The sequence below is a fragment of the Phyllobates terribilis genome, unplaced genomic scaffold (assembly GCF_046119375.1).
Source record: "Phyllobates terribilis strain yellow unplaced genomic scaffold, ASM4611937v1 Scaffold_2__4_contigs__length_985480577, whole genome shotgun sequence".
NCBI lineage: Eukaryota > Metazoa > Chordata > Amphibia > Anura > Dendrobatidae > Phyllobates > Phyllobates terribilis.
Genome location: NW_027362762.1, coordinates 977,461,922 through 977,478,171, shown reverse-complemented (window position 1 = coordinate 977,478,171; position 16,250 = coordinate 977,461,922). Strand labels below are relative to the sequence as shown.

The window sequence follows — 16,250 nt, the reverse complement described above, 5'->3', positions numbered from 1 at the left end:
ATTTATACAGTCACCACTAGAAGGAGCTCACTACATACAGATTTATACAGTCACCACTAGAGGGAGCTCCCTACATACAGATTTATACAGCCACCACTAGAGGGAGCTCCCTACATACAGATTTATACAGCCACCACTAGAGGGAGCTCACTACATACAGATTTATACAGCCACCACTAGAGGGAGTTCACTACATACAGATTTATACAGCCACCACTAGAGGGAGCTCCCTACATACAGATTTATACAGCCACCACTAGGGGGAGCTCACTACATACAGATTTATACAGTCACCACTAGAGGGAGCTCACTACATACAGATTTATACAGTCACCACTAGAGGGAGCTCACTACATACACATTTATACAGCCACCACTAGAGAGAGCTCACTACATACAGATTATACAGTCACCACTAGAGGGAGCTCACTACATACAGATTTATACAGCCACCACTAGAGGGAGCTCACTACATACAGATTTATACAGTCACCACTAGGAGGAGCTCACTACATACAGATTTATACAGCCACCACTAGGAGGAGCTCACTACATACAGATTTATACAGCCACCACTAGAGAGAGCTCACTACATACAGATTTATACAGCCACCACTAGAGGGAGCTCACTACATACAGATTTATACAGCCACCAATAGAGGGAGCTCACTACATACAGATTTATACTGTCACCACTAGGAGGAGCTCACTACATACAGATTTATACAGCCACCACTAGGGGGAGCTCACTACATACAGATTTATACAGCCACCACTAGAGGGAGTTCACTACATACAGATTTATACAGCCACCACTAGAGGGAGTTCACTACATACAGATTTATACAGCCACCACTAGAGAGAGCTCACTACATACAGATTTATACAGCCACCACTAGAGGGAGCTCACTACATACAGATTTATACTGTCACCACTAGAGGGAGCTCACTCCATACAGATTTGTATAGCCAGCAGTAGAGGGAGCTCACTACATATACATTTTTACAGTCACCACTAGGGGGAGCTCACTACATACAGATTTATACAGCCACCACTAGAGGGAGGTCACTACATACAGATTTATACAGCCACCACTAGAGGGAGCTCACTACATACAGATTTATACAGTCACCACTAGGGGAGCTCACTACATACAGATTTATACAGCCACTACTAGAGGGAGTTCACTACATACAGATTTATACAGCCACCACTAGAGGGAGCTCACTACATACAGATTTATACAGCCACCACTAGAGGGAGTTCACTACATACAGATTTATACAGTCACCACTAGAAGGAGCTCCCTACATACAGATTTATACAGCCACCACTAGAGGGAGCTCCCTACATACAGATTTATACAGCCACCACTAGAGGGAGCTCACTACATACAGATTTATACAGCCACCACTAGAGGGAGTTCACTACATACAGATTTATACAGCCACCACTAGAGGGATCTCCCTACATACAGATTTATACAGCCACCACTAGGGGGAGCTCACTACATACAGATTTATACAGTCACCACTAGAGGGAGCTCACTACATACAGATTTATACAGTCACCACTAGAGGGAGCTCACTACATACACATTTATACAGCCACCACTAGAGAGAGCTCACTACATACAGATTTATACAGTCACCACTAGAGGGAGCTCACTACATACAGATTTATACAGCCACCACTAGAGAGAGCTCACTACATACAGATTTATACAGCCACCACTAGAGAGAGCTCACTACATACAGATTTATACAGTCACCACTAGAGGGAGCTCACTACATATACATCTATACAGCCACCACTAGAGGGAGCTCACTACATACAGATTTATACAGTCACCACTAGAGGGAGCTCACTACATACAGATTTATACAGTCACCACTAGAGGGAGCTCACTACATACACATTTATACAGCCACCACTAGAGAGAGCTCACTACATACAGATTTATACAGTCACCACTAGAGGGAGCTCACTACATACAGATTTATACAGCCACCACTAGAGAGAGCTCACTACATACAGATTTATACAGCCACCACTAGAGAGAGCTCACTACATACAGATTTATACAGTCACCACTAGAGGGAGCTCACTACATATACATCTATACAGCCACCACTAGAGGGAGCTCACTACATACAGATTTATACAGCCACCACTAGAGAGAGCTCACTACATACAGATTTATACAGCCACCACTAGAGGGAGCTCACTACATACAGATTTATACAGTCACCACTAGAGGGAGCTCACTACATACAGATTTATACAGTCACCACTAGAGGAATCTCACTACATACAGATTTATACAGTCACCACTAGAGGGAGATCACTACATACAGATTTATACAGCCACCACTAGAGGGAGCTCACTACATACAGATTCATACAGTCACCACTAGAGGGAGATCACTACATACAGATTTATACAGCCACCACTAGAGGGAGCTCACTACATACAGATTTATACAGCCACCACTAGAGGAAGCTCACTACATACAGATTTATACAGTCACCACTAGAGGGAGCTCACTACATACAGATTTATACAGCCACCACTAGAGGAAGCTCACTACATACAGATTTATACAGTCACCACTAGAGGGAGCTCACTACATACAGATTTATACAGTCACCACTAGAGGAAGCTCACTACATACAGATTTATACAGTCACCACTAGAGGGAGATCACTACATACAGATTTATACAGCCACCACTAGAGGGAGCTCACTACATACAGATTTATACAGTCACCACTAGAGGGAGATCACTACATACAGATTTATACAGCCACCACTAGAGGGAGTTCACTACATACAGATTTATACAGCCATCACTAGGGGGAGCTCACTACATACAGATTTATACAGTCACCACTAGGGGGAGCTCTCTACATACAGATTTATACAGTCACCACTAGAGAGAGCTCACTACATACAGATTTATACAGTCACCACTAGAGGGAACTCACTACACACAGATTTATACAGTCACCACTAGGAGGAGCTCACTACACACAGATTTATACAGCCACCACTAGGGGGAGCTCACTACATACAGATTTATACAGCCACCACTAGAGGGAGTTCACTACATACAGATTTATACAGTCACCACTAGAGAGAGCTCCCTACATACAGATTTATACAGTCACCACTAGAGGGAGCTCACTACATACAGATTTATACAGCCACCACTAGGGGAGCTCACTACATACAGATTTATACAGTCACCACTAGAGGGAGCTCACTACATACAGATTTATACAGCCACCACTAGAGGGAGCTCACTACATACAGATTTATACAGCCACCACTAGGAGGAGCTCACTACATACAGATTTATACAGCCACCACTAGGGGGAGCTCACTACATACAGATTTATACATCCACCACTAGGGGGAGCTCACTACATACAGATTTATACAGCCACCACCAGAGGAAGCTCACTACATACAGATTTATACATCCACCACTAGGGGGAGCTCACTACATACAGATTTATACAGCCACCACTAGGGGGAGCTCACTACATACAGATTTATACAGCCACCACTGGGAAGATCTAACTACATACAGATTTATACAGCCACCACTAGAGGGAGCTCGCTACATACAGATTTATATAGCCACCACTAGGAAGAGCTCACTACATACAGATTTATACAGCCACCACTAGAGGGAGCTCACTACATACAGATTTATACAGCCACCACTAGAGGGAGCTCACTACATACAGATTTATACAGCCACCACTAGAGGTAGCTCACTACATACAGATTTATACAGCCACCACTAGGGGGTGCTCACTATATACAGGGATACAGGTCTGACATTGCACTACTGATCCCAGGCTACCGAGCTGTTCTCATTGCTTGAAGAAGTCACGACTACAGCTCTTCTCTATCGTTGGTGACAGCTGATCGGTATTGCGGAATTAGTAGTACAATGTGAGATAGGTTGTCACCGCTGCTGTCCTGGTGGTCGACCCTCCTCTCACTCCTGTAATTAGCCGCGTCAGAGGGAAATGGCAGTACAGAGCACAGCGCTGGGCTACAGTAAAATGGCCCCTGGCTCCACCCAGAGCTGTGAACTGGAGAGCCCATGGAGATATCAACGTCCGGGAGGTGAGGATAAGCTGATTTTATTTTCAGTAGTTCCCTGTTTCCTTTAAGAAGGGGGTTGTCTAAGTAGTGGAAAACCCCTTTAAGAACCCCATGAACTTTGAGGAAAGAGTGACAATCTGATGTGTCTGAGGACGCCCTAACTGCCCTGTGACTGTAGATCACATCGCTCTCCTTGTAGACGGGTCATAGCCGGAAAGGTTTGTATATGTGATGCCACGCAAGGTGTGGGAAAGACTTCATGCAACACAGAGGGAAGAGGGAAAGGGAGCCCAGACTCTAGGGAAAGGGGGAGTGTAGACCTCCTGGCTGATAGGGGAGACAGTGATATTCTAACATCCCTATATTGGCTGTTCACCAATCGCCGCATGCGTTCCTCGCCCTGCTTTTCCCTGGCGTTGGCTAAGGCGAGGGAAGGGAAAAGATGAGCACTAGTTGATCCCCACTGAATACTTAAGACAACAAGGAGGACAAACAGGGGGATATAGCTTAGCTTTAGATGACTCCAGACAACTACGCACACGTCCTCAGCCACCAGTGAGGAATAGAAACTGCTCTTGATAAAGCCTTCACAAGGAGTAATGAATATCGCCGCCACCTCCCTCTGGAACACAGCAAGTATTTATACACCCAGGCCAGGGTGTTAATTAGCCAGAGGAAGGTAGCCGCTGGGTCCTAGAGACAGTCTCTAAGAAGGTGTCTGCAATGCCAAACGTAGAGATCTTCTGCAACCAACTGCAGGGCGACTGTCTGTCACTTCTGACACACCCGTGACAGTACCATCCCCTCTACGAGTGGCCTCCGTACACTCAGGACCGGGTTTCTCAGGATAAGAGGTGTGGAATGAACGAACTAACCTGGGAGAGTGCACCAAGTATTGTAGAGAACGACGTTGGAGACAAGAATCTACAATCGTCGAAATCTGGAACTCCAGATTACCATCAACCATTACTGGGGGCTGTGGTAGAGGTGAGGGCTCAAGAGGTTCCACAAACTTTTTCAGTAAGGACCTGTGGAATACGTTGTGGACCTTAAGGGCCTGAGGAAGTTCAAGACGAAACGCTGCTGGGTTAATGACGGCGGTATTTTTATAGGGGCCAATAAACCTAGGTCCCAGGTTCCAAAAAGGAACTTTCAACCTTATATTCCGGATAGACAACCACACAAAGTCCTTCACATTCAGGTCCGGACCTGGCGAGCGTTTTCTGTCAGCCATATGTTTATACCTGTCAAACATGGGCTTCAAATTACTCAGAACCCCCCGCCATACCGAGGAGAGCGACGAAGCAAACCGTTTACAGGTGCAGTGGCAAAATGATTCTTTAAAGGAAGAAAAAGCCTAGAGGGAGGCTCCCGACCATTTAGAAAAATCAGACCCCTTCTTAGTCACGTCAGTAAGGGGTCTCACAATTACAGAGTAATTTTGGATGAATTTCCGGTAAAAGTTAGTAAAGCCCAGAAAGTGTTGTAGAGCCTTCAGGTTCTCGGGAAGTTCCCAGTCAAGGAAAGCACGGATCTTCTCCGGATCTATCCGAAAACCTGAAGATGACAACAAGTACCCCAAAACCTGCACCTCCTGAACAGCGAAAACACATTTATCTAGTTTGGCATAAAGTTTGTTATCCCTTAATATCTGGAGCACCTGCTTAGCATGCCCCCGATGAGTCTCAAAATCAGGTGAATAAAGCAAAATATCGTCCAGATAGACCACCACAAACCTCCCCACCAAATGATGGAAAATATAATTCGTGAAATGCTGGAATACCACAGGTGCATTGGTCAAACCGAAAGGCCATAACCAGACTCTCGATGTGTCCTTCAGGGGTATTGAACGCCGTCTTCCATTCATCCCCTTCTCTGATTCTAACCAGATTGTAGGCTCCCCTTAAATCCAACTCGGAGAACACCTTAGCTCCCACAACCTGGCTGAGCAAATCAGGAATCAGAGGAGGGTATGGATCACGGATGGTAATTTGATTTAATTCCCGGAAATCTAATCAGGGACGTAGACCTCCATCTTTTCTCTTCACAAAGAAGAACCCTGCAGCCACGGGTGAAGATGAGGGTCTGATATGTCCCTTCTCCAGACTTTCCGCAATGAAATCCTTCATAGCTTGTCTCTCAGGGCCAGAAAGATTATACAGTCTGGACTTCGGTAGTTTAGCTCCGGGGGTCAGGTTAATAGGACAGTCATAAGCACGATGGGGAGGCAAATCCTGACACCCCCTCTCAGAAAAAACATCCTCAAAACCAGACAGAAAAGCAGGTAAGGTCTCTGTAGAGACAGTGGCAAGGGAAATATCTAAACAGTACTCATGGCAGTAATCTCCCCATTCAGTAATCTCCCCGGTTTACCAATCCACCAACGGATTATGTTTAACAAGTTAAGGTATACCCAAGACAATCGGAGTAGGGAGATTGTCCAGGACATAGCAAAGGATTATTTCACAATGAACGGACCCCACCCTCAGTTTTACATTATGTACAATCTGAGTAAATGCTTTCTGTGCAAGTGGAGCCAAGTCAATGGCAAAGATGGAAATAGGTTCAGCTAAAGCACAGCAAGCAAGACCATGAGTTTTCACAAACTCAGCATCAACCATGCTGACCCCGGCTCCACCGTCAACAAACACAGACATTTTCTTGGTTTTGCTCTCTAGCACCACCTCTGCTATCAGGACAAAGCGGGAACTGCAGGTTGGCAACAAATGCACCCCTTGTTTATTCAACTCCAGACTACCAAGAGTTAATCAAGTCTCCTTTTGTTTAGGAATTGAAGGACAGGTCCCAACAAAATGTCCCTTTTTCCCACAAAAAAAACATACGCCTTTTTTTCTTGCGAATCTCCGGGGAGATGTATGATGTAGAGACACTTCCTAACTGCATGGGTTCCTCCACCTCCCCCAGTACTGGTTCACCCCCAGACCGCTGCCCCGGCAGAGATAAACAACCCCGACAAGAAGGTCCTGGAGAAGGTGGTCTCACCCGTCTATCCTGAAGGCGTCTATCAAGATGTATGGCCTATGACATGGCAGCCTCCAAGGACTGAGGGGTTTCATTTACTGCCAAGGCATCTTTCAACAGACCCTCACAACATTGTCTTCTAAGGGCTGAGTCATTCCACTTGGAATCCGTTGCCATCTACAGAGTTCAGAACTGTACGTCTCCACTGACCGATTCCCCTGCTGAAGGCGACGTAGCCTAGACTCAACCAAGGCGACTCGGTCAGGGTCATCATAGATGAGGGGCAGAGCTAAAAAAAAAAACCCTCCACAGACTGGAGACAAACTGAGTCCTGCGATAACGAAAATGCCCAGGACGGAGGATCGCCCTGCAGCAGAGATCACAATACCAACCCGTTGCTCCTCATTACCGGAGGAGTAAGGACAAAGTTTAAAACACAGTTTGCAGGGCTCCTTAAATGCAAAAAACGTGTCCCTACCTCCTGAAAACCTGTCCGGGAGGGAAACCTTGGGTTCAGGCTGGGCAGGCCTACCTGCAGAGACCCCCACATTGGTGACAGGTAGCCGCTGATGCTGCTGCTGAACCTCACAGCAGAGGTCATTCACCTCCAGAGACAGACTGCGCAGCAGCTCTGCAACCGATCAAGTACCAAGGGAGAAAGGAAAAAAAAAAAAGGTCAACGCCCAAAAACACGCAGAGAAAAAAAAAACTGTGTCAGTATTTTTTTTCCAAAATGTGCTCTGCCGGCGATAATGTCACGCAAGGTGTGGGAAAGACTTAGTGCAACAGAAAGGGAAGAGGGAAAGGGAGCCCAGACACTAGGGAAAGGGGGGAGTGTAGACCCCCTGGCTGATAGAATATCACTCTGTCTCCCCTAACATCCCTATATTGGCTGTTCACTAATCACTGCACGCCTTCCTCGCCCTGCCTTTCCCTGGTGTATGGCTAAGGCTAGGGATGGGAGGAGATGAGCACTAGTCGATCTCCACTAAACTCTATAGACAACAAAGATAGACGAACAGGGGGATATAGCTTAGCTTTAGACGACTCCAGACAAATGCGCACATGTTCTCAGCCACCAGAGAGGAAGAAGTACTGCTCTTGCTAAAGCCTTTACAAGGAGTAATGAATATCGCCGCCACCTCCCTCTGGAACACAGCAGGTATTTATACACCCAGGGTGTTAATTAGCCAGAGGAAGGTAGCTGCTGGGTCCTAGAGACAGTCTCTAAGAAGGTGTCTGCAATGCCAAATGTGGAGATCTCCTGCAACCCAATGCAGGGCGACTGTCTGCCACTTCTGACCCCCCCACCCCCTGTGACATGTGATGTGTATGGCCGGGCTGAGATCTCAGCCCTTCACTAAGTCACATCTCATCCGCTCTGCCTGATCCGCTCTGCCTCATCCTTCTCTCTCCAGTGTGGGACCTTTATCTGATTGTGAGTGTCGCAGGTGGAGGTGCCGCTCTCATCATCTTCATCGCTCTGGTTGTTTACTCTGTAAAGTACAAGCCTTGGAGAAGCCGCAGCCGAACCGGTGAGAGTAACATCATACACAATACACAAATCACATTATATACAGCACTTTGTAAAAGTCTTAGGCAGGTGACGAATAAATGCTGCAGAGTCAGAAGCTTCAGACGTAGAAGGGTTAATTATTAATTTTTAGTGAGTGAATAAAAGAGAAATGTAAATCCAATCAGTATCTGGTGACCGCCCGTCCCCTCCATCATCAGTATCTGGTGACCGCCTGTCCCCTCCATCATCAGTATCTGGTGACCGACCGTCCCCTCCATCATCAGTATCTGGTGACCGCCCATCCCCTCCATCATCAGTATCTGGTGACCGCCCGTCCCCTCCATCATCAGTATCTGGTGACCGACCGCCCCTCCATCATCAGTATCTGGTGACCGTCCGTCACCTCCATCATCAGTATCTGGTGACCGCCCATCACCTCAGTCATCAGTATCTGGTGACCGCCCGTCCTCTCCATCATCAGTATCTGGTGACCGCCCGTCCCCTCCATCATCAGTATCTGGTGACCAACCGTCCCCTCCATCATCAGTATCTGGAGACCGCCCGTCATCTCCATCATCAGTATCTGGTGACCGCCCGTCGACTCCATCATCAGTATCTGGTGACCGCCCGTCCCCTCCATCATCAGTATCTGGTGACCGCCCGTCACCTCCATCATCAGTATCTGGTGACCGACCGTCCCCTCCATCATCAGTATCTGGAGACCGCCCGTCATCTCCATCATCAGTATCCGGTGACCGCCCGTCGACTCCATCATCAGTATCTGGTGACCGCCCGTCCCCTCCATCATCAGTATCTGGTGACCGCCCGTCCCCTCCATCATCAGTATCTGGTGACCGCCCGTCGACTCCATCATCAGTTTCTGGTGACAGCCCGTCCCCTCCATCATCAGTATCTGGTGAACGCCCTTCCCCTCCATCATCAGTATCTGGTGACCGCCAGTCCCCTCCATCATCAGTATCTGGTGACCGCCCGTCCCCTCCATCATCAGTATCTGGTGACCGCCCGTCGCCTCCATCATCAGTATCTGGTGACAGCCCGTCGCCTCCATCATCAGTATCTGGTGACAGCCCGTCGCCTCCATCATCAGTATCTGGTGACCGCCCGTCGCCTCTATCATCAGTATCTGGTGACTGCCCGTCGCCTCCATCATCAGTATCTGGTGACCGCCCGTCGCCTCCATCATCATTATCTGGTGACTGCCCGTCGCCTCCATCATCAGTATCTGGTGACCGCCCGTCCCCTCCATCATCAGTATCTGGTGACCGCCCGTCCCCTCCATCATCACTATCTAGTGACAGCCCGTCGCCTCCATCATCAGTATCTAGTGACCGCCCGTCGCCTCCATCATCAGTATCTGGTGACAGCCCGTCGCCGACATCACCAGTATCTAGTGACCGCCCGTCATCTCAATCATCTCTATCTGGTGATGGCCCGTGACCCCTATCATCAGTATCTGATGACCGCCCGTCCCCTCCATAATCAGTATCTGGTGACCGCCCGTCCCCTCCATCATCAGTATCTGGTGACCACCCGTCACCTCCATCATCTCTATCTGGTCATCGCCCGTGACCTCCATCATCAGTATCTGGTGACCGCCCGTCGCCTCCATCATCAGTATCTGGTGACAGCCCGTCCCCACCATCATCAGTATCTGGTGACCGCCCGTCTCCTCCATCATCAGTATCTGGTGACCGCCCATCCCCTCCATCATCAGTATCTGGTGACCGTCCGCACCTCCATCTTCAGTATTTGTTGACCACCTGCCACCTCCATCATCAGTATCTAGTGACTGCCTGTCACCTCCATCATCAGTATCTAGTGACTGCCCGTCACCTCCATCATCAGTATCTGGTGACCGCCCGTCCCCTCCATCATCAGTATCTGGTGACCGTCCGTCGCCTCCATCATCAGTATCTGGTGACCGCCCGTCACCTCCATCATCTCTATCTGGTGACCGCCCGTCACCTCCATCATCAGTATCTGGTGACCGCCTGTCCCCTCCATAATCAGTATCTGGTGACCGACCGTCCCCTCCATCATCAGTATCTGGTGACCGCCCGTCAGGCCATCACCTCCATCTTTAGTATTTGGTGACCACCTGTCACCTCCATCATCAGTATCTAGTGACCGCCCGTCGCCTCCATCATCAGTATCTGGTGACCGCCCGTCCCCTCCATCATCAGTATCTGGTGACCGCCCGTCGCCTCCATCATCAGTATCTGGTGACCGCCCGACACCTCCATCTTCAGTATTTGGTGACCACCTGTCACCTCCATCATCAGTATCTGGTATTTCTATGGCTGAAGCTTCTGACTCTGCAGCATTTATTCCACAGCGCTGTTCACACACACCGTATATGACAGCACACACCGTATATGACAGCACACACACCGTATATGACAGCACACACACCGTATATGACAGCACACACACCGTATATGACAGCACACACACCGTATATGACAGCACACACCCCGTATATGACAGCACACACACCGTATATGACAGCACACATCGTATATGACAGCACACACACCGTATATGACAGCACACACACCGTATATGACAGAACACACACCGTATATGACAGCACACATCGTATATGACAGCACACACACCGTATATGACAGTACACACACCGTATATGACAGCACACACACCGTTTATGACAGCACACACACCGTATATGACAGAACACACACCGTATATGACAGCACACACACCGTATATGACAGTACACACACCGTATATGACAGCACACACACCGTATATGACAGCACACACACCGTTTATGACAGCACACACACCGTATATGACAGCACACACACCGTATATGACAGCACACATCGTATATGACAGCACACACACCGTATATGACAGCACACACACCGTATATGACAGCACACACACCGTATATGACAGCACACACCGTATATGACAGCACACACACCGTATATGACAGTACACACACCGTATATGACAGCACACACACCGTATATGACAGCACACACATCGTATATGACAGCACACACCGTATATGACACGCACACACCGTATATGACAGCACACACACCGTATATGACAGCACACATACCGTATATGACAGCACACACCGTATATGACAGCACACACACCGTATATGACAGCACACACCGTATATGACAGCACACACCCCGTATATGACAGCACACACACCGTATATGACACGCACACACACCGTATATGACAGCACACACACCGTATATGACAGCACACATACCGTATATGACAGCACACACCGTATATGACAGCACACACACCGTATATGACAGCACACACCGTATATGACAGCACACACACCGTATATGACAGCACACACACCGTATATGACAGCACACACCGTATATGACAGCACACACACCGTATATGACAGCACACACCGTATATGACAGTACACACACCGTATATGACAGCACACACACCGTATATGACAGCACACACCGTATATGACAGCACACACACCGTATATGACAGCACACACCGTATATGACAGCACACACACCGTATATGACAGTACACACACCGTATATGACAGCACACAAACCGTATATGACAGCACACACATCGTATATGACAGCACACACACCGTATATGACAGCACACACCGTATATGACAGCACACACACCGTATATGACAGCACACACACCGTATATGACAGCACACAAACCGTATATGACAGCACACACACCGTATATGACAGCACACACACCGTATATGACAGCACACACACCGTATATGACACGCACACACATCGTATATGACAGCACACACCGTATATGACAGCACACACACCGTATATGACAGCACACACATCGTATATGACAGCACACACCGTATATGACAGCACACACCGTATATGACAGCACACACCGTATATGACAGCACACACACCGTATATCACAGCACACACACCGTATATCACAGCACACACACCGTATATGACAGCACACACCGTATATGACAGCACACACACCGTATATCACAGCACACACACCGTATATGACAGCACACACATCGTATATGACAGCACACACCGTATATGACAGCACACACCGTATATGACAGCACACACACCGTATATGGCAGTACACACACCGTATATGACAGCACACACCGTATATGACAGCACACACATCGTATATGACAGCACACACCGTATATGACAGCACACACCGTATATGACAGCACACACACCGTATATGACAGCACACACACCGTATATGACACGCACACACCGTATATGACAGCACACACACCGTATATGACAGCACACACACCGTATATGACAGTACACACACCGTATATGACACGCACACACCGTATATGACAGTACACACACCGTATATGACACGCACACACCGTATATGACAGCACACACCGTATATGACAGCACACACACCGTATATGGCAGTACACACACCGTGTATGACAGCACACACCGTATATGGCAGTACACACACCGTATATGACAGCACACACACCGTATATGACAGCACACACACCGTATATGGCAGTACACACACCGTGTATGACAGCACACACCGTATATGACAGCACACACACCGTATATGACAGCACACACATCGTATATGACAGCACACACCGTATATGACAGCACACACCGTATATGACAGCACACACACCGTATATGACAGCACACACACCGTATATGACACGCACACACCATATATGACAGCACACACACCGTATATGACAGCACACACCGTATATGACAGCACACACACCGTATATGACAGTACACACACCGTATATGACAGCACACACACCGTATATGGCAGTACACACACCGTGTATGACAGCACACACCGTATATGACAGCACACACCGTATATGACAGCACACACATCGTATATGACAGCACACACCGTATATGACAGCACACACCGTATATGACAGCACACACACCATATATGACAGCACACACACCGTATATGACACGCACACACCGTATATGACAGCACACACACCATATATGACAGTACACACACCGTATATGACACGCACACACCGTATATGACAGTACACACACCGTATATGACACGCACACACCGTATATGACAGCACACACACCGTATATGACAGTACACACACCGTATATGACACGCACACACCGTATATGACAGTACACACACCGTATATGACACGCACACACCGTATATGACAGCACACACCGTATATGACAGCACACACACCGTATATGACAGCACACACCGTATATGACAGCACACACACCGTATATGACAGTACACACACCGTATATGACAGCACACACACCGTATATGACAGCACACACACCGTATATGACACGCACACACCGTATATGACAGCACACACACCGTATATGACAGCACACACCGTATATGACAGCACACACACCGTATATGACAGCACACACACCGTATATGACAGTACACACACCGTATATGACAGCACACACACCGTATATGACAGTACACACACCGTATATGACACGCACACACCGTATATGACAGTACACACACCGTATATGACACGCACACACCGTATATGACACGCACACACCGTATATGACAGCACACACACCGTATATGACAGCACACACCGTATATGACAGCACACACACTGTATATGACAGTACACACACCGTATATGACAGTACACACACCGTATATGACACGCACACACCGTATATGACAGTACACACACCATATATGACACGCACACACCGTATATGACAGCACACACCGTATATGACAGCACACACACCGTATATGACAGCACACACCGTATATGACAGCACACACACCGTATATGACAGTACACACACCGTATATGACACGCACACACCGTATATGACAGCACACACCGTATATGACAGCACACACACCGTATATGACACGCACACACCGTATATGACAGTACACACACCGTATATGACACGCACACACCGTATATGACAGCACACACACCGTATATGACAGCACACACCGTATATGACAGCACACACACCGTATATGACAGTATACACACCGTATATGACAGCACACACACCGTATATGACAGCACACACACCGTATATGACACGCACACACACCGTATATGACAGCACACACCGTATATGACAGCACACACATCGTATATGACAGCACACACCGTATATGACAGCACACACACCGTATATGACAGTACACACCGTATATGACAGCACACACCGTATATGACAGTACACACCGTATATGACAGTACACACACCGTATATGACAGTACACACACCGTATATGACAGCACACACCGTATATGACAGCACACACACCGTATATGACAGCACACACACCGTATATGACAGCACACACCCCGTATATGACAGCACACACACCGTATATGACAGTACACACACCGTATATGACAGCACACACCGTATATGACAGCTCACACACCGTATATGACAGCACACACACCGTATATGACAGCACACACACCGTATATGACAGTACACACACCGTATATGACACGCACACACCGTATATGACAGTACACACACCGTATATGACAGTACACACACCGTATATGACAGTACACACACCGTATATGACAGCACACACACCGTATATGACAGCACACACACCGTATATGACAGCACACACACCGTATATGACAGCACACACACCGTATATGACAGTACACACACCGTATATGACACGCACACACCGTATATGACAGTACACACACCGTATATGACACGCACACACCGTATATGACAGCACACACCGTATATGACAGCACACACACCGTATATGACAGCACACACCGTATATGACAGCACACACACCGTATATGACAGTACACACACCGTATATGACAGCACACACACCGTATATGACAGTACACACACCGTATATGACAGTCACACACCGTATATGACAGCACACACACCGTATATGACAGCACACACCGTATATGACAGTACACACACCGTATATGACAGTACACACACCGTATATGACACGCACACACCGTATATGACACGAACACACCGTATATGACAGCACACACACCGTATATGACAGCACACACCGTATATGACAGCACACACCGTATATGACAGCACACACACTGTATATGACAGCACACACACCGTATATGACAGTACACACACCGTATATGACAGTACACACACCGTATATGACACGCACACACCGTATATGACAGTACACACACCGTATATGACACGCACACACCGTATATGACAGCACACACACCGTATATGACACGCACACACACCGTATATGACAGCACACACACCGTATATGACATCACACACCGTATATGACAGCACAAACACCGTATATGACAGCACACACACCGTATATGACAGCACACACACCGTATATGACAGCACACACACCGTATATGACAGCACACACACCGTATATGACAGCACACACACCGTATATGACAGCACACACCGTATATGACAGTACACACACCGTATATGACAGCACACACCGTATATGACACGCACACATACCGTATATGACACCACACACCGTATATGACACCACACACC

The 16,250-nt window shown here is 47.7% G+C and overlaps 1 protein-coding gene across 3 annotated transcripts in view; it reads left to right on the top strand.

Annotated features, from left to right (window-relative positions):
• The window catches only part of CD2 (CD2 molecule), a 161,837-nt gene that overhangs the window by 96,908 nt on the left and 48,679 nt on the right, over positions 1 to 16,250 (top strand). For 2 of the 3 annotated variants that reach the window (XM_073670886.1, XM_073670884.1), the window contains exon 4: positions 8,525 to 8,641. The exons of the other annotated variant lie outside the window; for it this stretch is intronic. In XM_073670886.1, coding sequence (XP_073526987.1) covers positions 8,525 to 8,641 — 117 coding nt within the window. The remainder of the gene's footprint in view (positions 1 to 8,524; positions 8,642 to 16,250) is intronic. 3 annotated transcript variants of the gene reach the window in all.